We start from the raw sequence: 11,505 nt of genomic DNA on the forward strand, positions 1-11,505 counted from the left end.
AAAAAAAAAAAAATACACACACACACACACACACAGTGAATCCACATGTCATCACCAACATGTGGTAATATTCTGTTTGGCCAGTGCAGTGTTTTTAAAATTATTTATAATTTCCATCAGTTAAAAAGGCAGAAATTTTTCACATTTAAAAAATAAAAACTTTGAGTTTCTGGGATCCTTATAATAACATCTGCATATCTGGCAATGCTAGGCCCACACTTTTGCATGGAAAACAACTCTGTGGCTGTATAGCAGCTGCTGCCTCTAAATGAAGCACACAACTTGCTAGTTTATTAAAGTTCTCACCATGTCCTCCTATTATGACATCAAGCCAGAGCATAGTTTTCCAGTATTTCCCTGGCCCTGGGAGTATCTGTATTTGTTCACCTAGGGTTGAATGAAAGCAGGCTGACTCCAGGTAAGTAATCTCTTCGCCAATATCAGGCTGACAAGGCTGCTCCTACACTGACCAGATAGTCCCCCTAGGCCCAGGTCCTCAGATTCTGTCCTCCATTTCAGTGACCTGTTTGAAGCATCATATGGTAACAAGTAGACATTTACTGCCACTCTCTGTTTGTCCTAGGCTCTTATACATGTCTTCATGACCTGATCTTACTTCCTGATTTCTGCCTCAGCTTGGCAGAGGAGGGACCTGTGTTTGTACTGAGAGTGCCTGAATAACCACAGAGCCACAGTGCTTCAGAAGGACTGCCTCACAACCTGACACATATGACTTATTTTAGTTTGTCAGCATCAATTTATTTTCATAAAGTCTAGATTCTGATTCCATGGGGGGAATTAAATTTCAGCAAGTATATTATCAGGATGAATAGGCTCACTACGCCATATAAAATGATGCCAACAAGATTTACTGCAGAAACCAAAAGTCCAAGTACTCAAGTCATAGTAATTCGCTGTAGCCCTGCTGTTAGTCCAGACTGCATAAAGGCTCAACATACATAGTTTGGAGTCACTCCAGAACCATTTCAACTATAAGAAAGACAATATTCGCTTATCTACCAAAGAAAAGTTGTTGACTTTTTCTGCAAGGTTGTTTGCCATATCCGCTGCCAGAAGGAAATAATTGCTATTTAACCTTCTAGCTCAATAGGATCCATGAATTTTCTGACATATTTCGATATGCTAATGAGGTTTCTAATTCTGGAGTTTTAATTTCACTGAATTGTATATAAATCTGATTCTTTTAAGACTAATACAAAAGCACATCATTTTTACAAGTAAATTTCTTCTTTCAGCCAAAATACATTTTTACTTTCTGAGTATTTCTTGCTCAGCCAATAAATATTTTAAGTAGACAAATTAGAACCTTTGTTTGGGTCTCTTGCTATGTATAGTTTTCCAGGAACAGGGTGGGGAACATTTTACTAACATTATATTGTTAGGTTTAGTAATTCTCCAAACAGAAATAAAGATAGGCATACACATAAGGCAGGTTTCACTCTAACAAAATTAAGACCAGTATCTGCTAATTACCATGACCAAAGGTTACGATACAACTTCATGAATTTAGATCGTATACCCTCAATAAGTATTCTGTATTATTTCTGGTATGCTGATAATTCTTTCTAGTGTGTGGCTTTATTTGACACACACGTGATACTGATGTTGTGATGTTTTGATGTTGTTTTAAGTCGTACATGAGTTTCTCCTTTTGTTGTCCTTGTTTCTCTATTTTTTCATGAACTGAAGATTCAGAAGGACATTATCGCTGCAGTTCAGACATATCATCTATAGGAAAAAAATCACTTCATATTTTGGGTATAAAAAAATCCTTACTTTCATCCAATTGGCAAGAGAAAAGTAGGAGTATAATATAAAGTTAAAAATTCCTCATACAGAAAGTATGTGAACTTGATATTGAGAAAAAAATTAATTATGAGCCAGCACATACATTTTACTTTGATATTTGGGGATATGAACAGAGGCAACATTAGCGTGAAATAAAGGCCACTCAAACAAGGCACATACACAAAAATCGAAACAGAGACTCTACAACTGTAAATTGTGAAGTAAGACAGTGACGTGAGTGATATGCCCACATATACTAATGAATTTAAAATTAAATAACCTGGAGAAGGTTTAGTAATTTAGGTTTAGTAATTCTAAGCAACTGACATATATAGAGGTCATTGAAAATGTGCTATAAAGGCTTCTCAGAATACTGCTCACTATTCTAAAAGAGTCCAATTATTGTTGATATATTAATTATGCTAGATAATCACAGACCTATTATGTACATTTCCTACACCACAGCAGTGTGGAGAAAATGACAGAAATTGCTGACCTTTGTTCTCACTTGGACTTCACAACCAATGAGTTCACAATGGAAAATCAGTCAACTGAAAACTAAAATTAAGTTAAATGAAACAGAAAAATCCCATGTTTTACATGGTAAAAAAAGAAAATAATTCTTTCTTTTAGATGGCAAATATTTTTAAAAGTTCCTTACTTTTATTCTATTATTGTGGTCTTTATTCTACTAAACCATACTTCCTATCATTAGCAAGATTAATATCTAAAACTATTTACTGATGACTATACTATGGAGAGAAACTTGTTGAAGGATTTTGGTCCTCTTCATAGACAGTTATAAATATAACAGTGAGGAGGGCAGAAGTTTTTCTTAGACTGAAATTTAAAAACCCAAGGTTGAAATTGGCTATGGGCAAACAGCCAAATCCTAAATCACAACCAAAATCCTTCTCTGTGAAGAAGCTGGGTCTCTGACTTAGGCTTCCTTTTCAGAACCTGCTCCCTCTTTGATTTAGTTTCACTCTCACTAACCACAGCCTAATCCCTAGGTCTTTCCCCGAAACAGGTATTCCCTAGCTCATAATCTGCCTACATCCACTTTTAAAGAATGCTATATAGACACTGATGCAACTGGATTCTAACTCTCTTGGGCAAGCCCAGTTCTGAAAGTGCCTGGGTTCAATTACAGGCAAAGAAAGTGAAATGCCCTTCAGCAAGTGTGGTTAATTATGTAACCCACTTTAAGACATAATGTATATTTGACATTTTCTATGAGAGTATTTCATCTTAATAGGATTATTAAATAAAAACCATTTCCCTCAATGTTTAACTTGTTTATGTTACTAAATTTTACCTTATACCAGCAAACTCATTTCTAAATGACTTTTAAAGATACAGTTACAGAACTGGGGGAAAGCACAAGGTTCTGAATTCAATTTCAGGTATAAATACAAACAAAAAGTGTTTTAGGCAACAAGAAAACTCAGATATTTATTTATGTATCACAAAAAATATTTCCAGTAGAATTCACATTCAAACAAAATGCTAACAAGTTATATAAATACTAAATTAAATAATTACTTTAATTTGTATTCTTGCATTAATAACTATAAATTTTTTACCTTGAGAAGATATGTAGGAATATTACTGAAATCCACTGGCAACTTCAAAAGGAAACGAGCTGAAAATTCACCAGTCTGCAGAAAGAAAGGCATGATAAGATAAAAAATAAATTGAGAAGTGACAGCTATAGCTAAGGCCACAAGTTCAACCTGTTCAAAATGCAAGCATCTTCAATTTGGGTTTCCTAACATCAAACCAGAAAAGAAGGTTGAAAAAGTAGAAGAAAATCAAAAAGAATTCTCAAATTATCAGTTACTAAAAAGGATAATTTGAAATTTTTAAATTTAAATTTTAAATGTGCAGTGAAATTACAATATAATAGTATTACTTTTTGTTTCTTATAAGTATAAAAAGAATATATGAATGTCTATTTTTAAATTCAAGCAACAGTAATAAACTACTACTTAGATTCATTTGCTTTTACTGAAGCATTCAGACCACATCATAAATGTTTTCAACTCCTACAGCCACAACCCTTTATAATGCATCTAGAAATATGCACAAAGCTTGAACTTCCTCCTATACAAAGTATTGTCACCAAGCACCCCAAGTAATTTTCTAATCTCTTAAAAGTCTATTATCATCATCATCAACTGTTTTTTTTTCTTTTTGCTATCTTCCTTTACAAAGCAGTCTCTATAGGAAGATATACACAGGTTTGGCAACTGGAAACATTTAACTAAGTTATAAATAATGGCTCCTAATATTTATTAATTTATGGGGAAGAGGTTACTGAGGATTGAACTTAGGACCATGCAAATGTTGGAAAAGCACTGTGCCATTGAGCTATACTTTAGACCAGCTTCTATTTTCTCAAAGGGAAAAATCACGTAAAAGAAAATATTATCTTCTTGATTTTTATTATGCGAAAGGTCAGGCAACCACTTACTTGGGGTGCTCAGTGATATGCTACTTTGCACAGATGGAAGTTCAACCTTTGTGCATATTTCTAGACATAGTATAAAGGGTAGTAACCTACATTGTGGCCATTTTTGCACATTTAAAATTTAATTCAAATTATCCTTTTTAGTAACTGATACTTTGAGAATTCTTTTTAAAAAGTAACTTTCTGGCTTCTTTTTTTAACTTGGCCATCGTCTAGAAAAGGCACTTTCCAACTGTGTTTTACACAGACCCAGGAGTTCAAAAGCTGCTAGGGTACTGGGTCCTTCATGCTGTCTCACAGCAAAGATTCAGCTTGCCTTGGGCTTGTGACATAGTGAGCTTCTCTATGACATGTCTGACCAAAGAACTCATGGTAGGTCTACAGCAATAGACAGACAGACAGACAGACACATAGACAGATAGAATATATATATATCTGTCTTTTCTATTCTGTGACTACTAAAAAGCTCCCAGTATCTTCTTTGATTTCTCCCATAAAAAAATGAGCCATACAAACTTCTGTGGATGAACTACACACAAATACCTATGCCACCTCTTACAGATGATTCCACCACCATCCCCACTTCTTTGTACAAAAACCTGAGCAACTGGCTTCAAGGTTCTGGCCCTAATTTTAAATTCTAACCTAAAACCTTGAAAATACAGGCAGAGATATAAACCTTGAGCTCAGAAGATAACAATGATAACTACCATCAACCTAGTTGTTTGTTTCATTATTTTACTGCTTACAACATCTTTAACTTGCATCAACCTCTGGCTAAGGACAGAACATTTCTCCATCCCCACAAGTATAACCTTGTAACAGAAAAACAAAAATGAGAGCGGAGTAAATGAAATCAGAGTGAAGGCAAGTCAGAGTAGCAGAAGCCACTGTGTCACAAGGATGCCAATGGTGACAAAGAGAATTGAGGGTCAGAGATGAGCAACTGTTCTTAGTATTAAATGTCATTATGCATAGGCTCCTTACAACTCAACACAAGTGACAATACAAAGGTCACCTAAACCTACAAGCAGCTTGTCATTTTGAATGGAAAAAGGTTGGTAAACTCGTAGCATAATTCTTACCATCTGTTATAGTCCAAGATTTCCATAAAGGTATGGTTCTAGAGGACTCTAAAACTAATATATCCTATTAAGCATAGTTCTTTAGATTAAAGACAATGTAACAAGTAACAATATGGAGTTAAGTGAGAGTTTATAAGAGGGGCATCTAGTTTACTAGGAGTCAGGGGTATAGAAAAGAAAACTCTTGAAGCCTTTTCCTGGTACTCTGTACAGTGCCCCAGAAGAAAGAATAGGCATCAAAGAACACAAAATACCACCAGCTGTTCCCCTTGTCTTTCTTATAATCAGTTTTTTTCTTTTTTATTCACTCCCTTCAGCATGAAAACATCATTTAAAAAAAATCTTTCTTGACTTTACATCTTTCTGTAGCTCCCATCTCATTTCTTGGTTCTATTTTATAAAACCATCTCTTGTTCTTAAAATAACAAGTCTATATCAGAATCTTTTATTCTCTCATCAGCCTTTCCACCATACCACTGCACCAAAGGTCATGAATGACAGCCTCACTGCCAAATTCAATGGCCACTGTTAGTCTTCATCTTGGTGTCCTACCAGCGGCAGTCTGACACAGCTGACCAATCACTCATTTGCTGGAACATACTTCACTTGATTCCCAGGACCAGAGTTTCTTCTCCACTCTACTTGTACCCACTTCTGTTCTTCACAATCTCTAAACACTGGAGCACACCCAGCCTTACCTCTGAGACCTTCTCTAAAGCCCCAGGTGGTCTCATCTAGACCCATGAATTTAAATAATATTTACATGCTGATAAATGCCAAGTGGTCCATCTCCATCCCACCCCTTTTCCAAATTCAAATTTAATTTATCCAATCATTATGAACAAAACAAATTACTGATGCTATGCTTGATACTTATTTATCAAATTCCTTAGTACATATTCCCCATTTCAGTATCTGGCAATTCAATCCTTTTCAGTCTTTCTAGTTAAAAATTCCAGGATGATCCTAACTAGTATCTTTCTTTCTCATCATACATTTAAGGTAGAAGCAACTTCGCTGACTCCACCTCCACAATATACCCTGAATCCAGCTCCTTTGCACCTCGGCCACCACTATCTCTAGGCCAGACAACTGTAATTGCCCCCAACTGCTTCATTCCTTGTTCGACTGTAGCTTATTGTCATCACAACATGCACAGTGACTGGTTCAACACAGGAGTGGAATCATAACCCTCATTTGATTAAAACTCATAAATGGTGGGGATTTAGGATTGAGGCAGGGGTGTCCCTGCATGTTCAGGGAACAGCAAGAAGCTGGCATTCCTGGAGCAAATAAGTACTAATACTGATCAAAGGTCATCAAGAAACTCTTCTTCACAGTGTAAGCAATTTCTAAGCCCCTGTAGGCTATGTAATACAAAAGAATATTATAGTATACAGCTATAATTCCAACTAACTTCAAAAATTTTAAATCTCTTATTTTTTATTAATTTTATTGAGAAACAAATAGCAATGAGACAGTTTCAAAACTGATTAGTAGGACAGTTTCAATTAAATCTTTAAATATTGATTGCCTACCCCTTTCTATTTTGAGAATTCTAATTATATGAATATAAGTTTCTTGATTTTGGCACAGAGTGAACTATTATATGACTGATCTGTAAATTCTCTTTTCTTCATGTTTATACAATTTTTATTGTTATACTCATTTAAGTTTGTAAATAATTTATTTACAATGTACAATCTATAAAAAATGAATAGATACCTATTTCTACCTGCTGGTATAAGATGTCATTAAAAATGACCATTTCAAATTTTTAGTTAATTAAATTCAATGGTTGATGTTACACACACACACACACACACACACACACGCACACACACACACACACACACACCCCGGGGGGGGGGAATGAAATGTAGAATTTTAAAAATTAAAAGAACTCATACATCTAAGGCAATAGGGAAAAATCAATTACATATTTAGCCTTTGAACTCACTTGACCTGCTAGTTACTTTCATCCACAGACTGCATGTTAGCTTTTTTGCCCTGTTTGTTTGTACAATATATTTTTATTCTACCAGTTATTTTAGACCAAGATTGTTTTAAAAACTCTCAGATGATTCCTATTTTATCCCTTCTCAAAATATTGATCATAGAACTAACACAAATTTGTGTTTTTTGGTAACAGGCTGATTGATACAACTAAAGTCATAATAAAAGAAATGTTGATCCCCAGATGATAATAAATTTGTGTTTATCAACAACAGGCTGATGTACAAAACTAAAATCATGATAAAAACTTAAGACTATGAAGGGAATATGTTTTCCTGGAAACCTTAAAAAGTACTTTATGATCTCCAAGTTCCATGCCTAACAGACTTTTTATTTCTCTGCTAAAAAAGTAAAGAGGATTCACCTCAGCTCTGCCCCTGACTCCGTAACCAGCAAGCTCATCTTCTTCTGTGAGTAAATGGCAGGATAAAACATACCTGACTTCCAAAACTTAAGGTACAAAATTTTATGAGGAGGAAAGAAGAAGTGAAAATCTTCATTTTTACCTCAGGTAATATTTTGTATGTCTTTGTATTTGAAGGGTGGATAGTAGTTTAAGCAATTAATGGTCATTATGGTGTAATGCCAGATTGCTTCCACAGAAATTTTACCCCTAAGCTGAAATCAACATATTTCAATATGGCCAAGGCAGGCATACTTGGTCAAATCTCTCGGATAGATGTAGAAACTTATCTAACCTAAAACTGTGAAAATGTCAGCCTGCCTGCAAGCTGTCTTAATGACACTCTCTCCAGCCTTAGCAATGAATGTGTGCATCCTTTTAATCTTCAAGTGATAGTACCTTGGCAAGCAGCTTCAATAATTAGACTCTGAGTGTTGGCAACTTATTAGGCCTAACTTTTCATCTGGTAGTAGCAGCTAAGTTAGGTTTCCTTCTGCTTTTGGAAGTGAAAGGATGACATCTGCCAAACAAATTCCAAGTTCAGGTTGTTCTGTAAGGGGAAATCCTACCTCCTTTCCTACAGACATTTCTCTTATCAACAAAAAAAAAGCCTTGATCTGAAATTGACTATTAGTACTCAAATAAGCTACATACTAACAGTAAACCATTTCTTGTAACTATAACCAAGTGACAATCTGGTAAGGGTGATTCTTCAAACTGACAACCAATAAGCCTAAATCCATCCACTCTACCTTGGTATGTTCATAAATAGGCGTTTTCTCCATATGATGAGGAAAGCCAATGCTAGCTTAATTAGCATTTTATACTTTATAAAATGTTTCCTGGGATATATTATTTAATTGCCTCCAAAATACTGGTCAACAGAAATAATTTATATCCATTTTCAAAATGACAACACTAAGGCCCAGAACAGTTAAGAATCTTGCCAGTAGTCACTGAGAGAGTAATGAGGAGTCACAAAGCTCAAACTCAAGACTCAAGGCGTGTGTGTGCATTCATGACTATGAATTAATTGCCCAGAACCTATCAGCAGTACACTGGCTACTGCAAATGGAATGAGTAGAGAAGACACGATCTTCCCTCATCTAGCTGACAGGCTAGTGGGTGAGTTAAGACATTAACCCAAATAATCATTCCTAAAAGTTACAGCCTGTGATAAATGTTACATGAAGGGGCAGAATGCTCTGAGAGCAACCCTCACAGAGACATTTCCCATCTAGGGTTTGAGCTCATTATTTGGCAGGAACCCTTAAAATATCAAGTCAAAAATGATATGGAGGGTCAGCAAGATAGCTCAGTGGACTCAGCACCTGCTTAGGCAAGTGCAGGGACCAGGTTTGATCCCTGGTATGGCATGCTACACCAGCCCTGCCCCTAGGGGTGCTGAACCAGCCACAAAGACTGGGCATGGTGGTACACGCCTATAATCCCAGTGCTGAGGAGGCTGAAAACAGGAGGATCATGAGTCCAAGCTGCATAGTGAGACATGTACCAACTTAAAATTTTTTTTTAAAGAACAAAAATAATATGGAAAAATAAACAATAAATTACTAATCAGGAAAGTTCTGAAGGAGAAAAGCAGTGAGAAAGAAACATCTACACCAGATAGTAAAATGAATTACAAAACCAAAATTATACCCTTAAGGAAGTGTATCAAACCAATAGAAAGACAAATGTAGCAGAAAGTCAGAAATAAGCTCCGATATACTTAAGGGTATAATTGATAGTATTGGGACAACAAAGTAGACATCTACAGAAAATAAAACTTAGACTCACATTTCATATCAGAAAGCTGGGTAAAGTACAAATGGATGAAGCATTTCAGTATACAAACTAAAAGCATAAAGAAGAAGACACTGTCAAATATCTTTAAAACCTTTTAGCCAGGAATGCCTTTCTATTGTGACTCCAAACACTGAAGCCACAAAGGAAAGGACTGCCTACACTTGTACATAAAAATTTTCTAGATGGCAAAAGAATCTCTTTAATAATTCAAAAGACAATGGACAAAGCAAGATAAAGTTTTAGAACTTTATCACAAAGAACTAATGTACTTAACAAAAAAAAGCTAAAATTCTTAAGAGGACAAAGGATGTGTCAGGAAAAAAAAAATACCAATGACTCTTAAACATATGAAAGGATGCTTAACCTCACTCATGATAAAAGAAATACAGATTACAACTAAACTGAAAATACCATTTTTTTGCTAGACTGGCAGAAATCTATCAGCATTTTAAAGATACCATTTAATGTCTTCCCGCCTTCACTGTTTTTGATCAGGAGACAGTGGCAACTTGACTGTACATTAAGTGTCACTTTCTTGGATAGCTGGAGGTGACTCCTATTATATTCTCCTCCCTGCCAGACCTTCAATGGTTCTGGTGATTCAACTGAGAGCTTTGCAACGCTAAGCAAGTGTTCTGCCACAGACCTTAACTAGGTCTGGTTTTCAGAAATTTGATGATGATACATCTTGTTTATATTTTTTTTGCCTTGATCCCAGCTGTGGTTTTCAGTTTCTTGAATCTACAAATTTGTCTTTTCACCACATTTGGAACTTGTGGGCATTATTCCAACAAATGGTTTCCTGCTCTCTTCCTCCTTTCTCCTCTCTGGTCCCATGAATCCACTGTGCTGTACATTAAAGGTTTGATATTGTCCCATAATATTAAGGATCTACCTGCCCTTCTTCTAAGTATCTATCTCCAACTAGTATCTGCCTGCTTCAGCTCTCAGTGATTTCAGGCAAACAGCTTCATTTTTTGGTCCAGAATTCAATAGTCAACTTTGGGAGGTTTAGGTCAACAGGAGCTACTTAGCCATGAAGAAAAGTACAACTTAAAAGGCAGAAATCTACGAACACATTAATAAGTGAAGAAACAGCCACTTTGCTACACTGCTACTGGGTCATTAAATGGATATAGACTTGGGCCAGGGAGATAGCTCAGTGGCATAAGTGCCTGCCACACTTATGTGGCACAAGGTCCTGAGTTCGATCCAGGTACCACAAATAAATAAACAAACGAACAGCTATAAACTCAATGGAAGGCTTTACCATAAGAAAGTCATAAATGCATACAACCTTTGGTCCAACAATTTCAATTCTAGTCACTGATCTTACAGACAAACAAAAGAACACATATATGATTATTTTTGCCATATTGTTTATAATAGGAAAAGATTAAAAATAATATCCAAAAATAGAATTCAGATTTAGTAAATGCTAGTTAAGTCATATAATGTAATAATATACAATCGTAAAAAATAACACGGGCATTCTTTGTGATTAAGCAGAAAAAAATCTCTTGAGCTTTACTAAGTCAACAAGGAGCAAAACAATGTATAATACTTGCTACCATTTGCATTAAAAGGGAGGAATGTATATATGTATTTAGTAAGATATACATAAAGAAACGCTGAAAAGCTATATTCAAAAAAAGTTGTGAGACCCAGTCCTAGCCCAGGTCCGGTGAGTGTGCGGAGAGTTTCCTGCTACCCTGCGCCGGTGGGACCAGTCCCAGCCCAGGCACAGCGTGAGCCGGACCCTCTCCCAGCCCCTCAGGCCGCCCCCCACCACTCCACAGTGCCTCCCCCACCCCACCCGCCCAGTAGGAAATTCTGCCGACTTCAGGGAACTCCCAGACCCAGTCCTAGTCCAGGTCCAGTAAGTGTGTGGAGAGCTTCCTGCTACCCTGCGC

General features: G+C 36.1%; 1 protein-coding gene across 4 annotated transcripts in view; it reads right to left on the reverse strand.

Moving 5' to 3' along the window:
* The window catches only part of Babam2 (BRISC and BRCA1 A complex member 2), a 506,746-nt gene that overhangs the window by 286,271 nt on the left and 208,970 nt on the right, over positions 1-11,505 (reverse strand). For all 4 annotated transcript variants that reach the window (XM_023711099.1, XM_023711100.1, XM_023711098.1 and 1 more), the window contains one exon: positions 3,396-3,470. In XM_023711099.1, coding sequence (XP_023566867.1) covers positions 3,396-3,470 — 75 coding nt within the window. The remainder of the gene's footprint in view (positions 1-3,395; positions 3,471-11,505) is intronic.

The sequence above is a fragment of the Octodon degus genome, unplaced genomic scaffold (assembly GCF_000260255.1).
Source record: "Octodon degus isolate 3935 unplaced genomic scaffold, OctDeg1.0 scaffold00019, whole genome shotgun sequence".
In the NCBI taxonomy this organism is placed as follows: Eukaryota; Metazoa; Chordata; class Mammalia; order Rodentia; family Octodontidae; genus Octodon; species Octodon degus.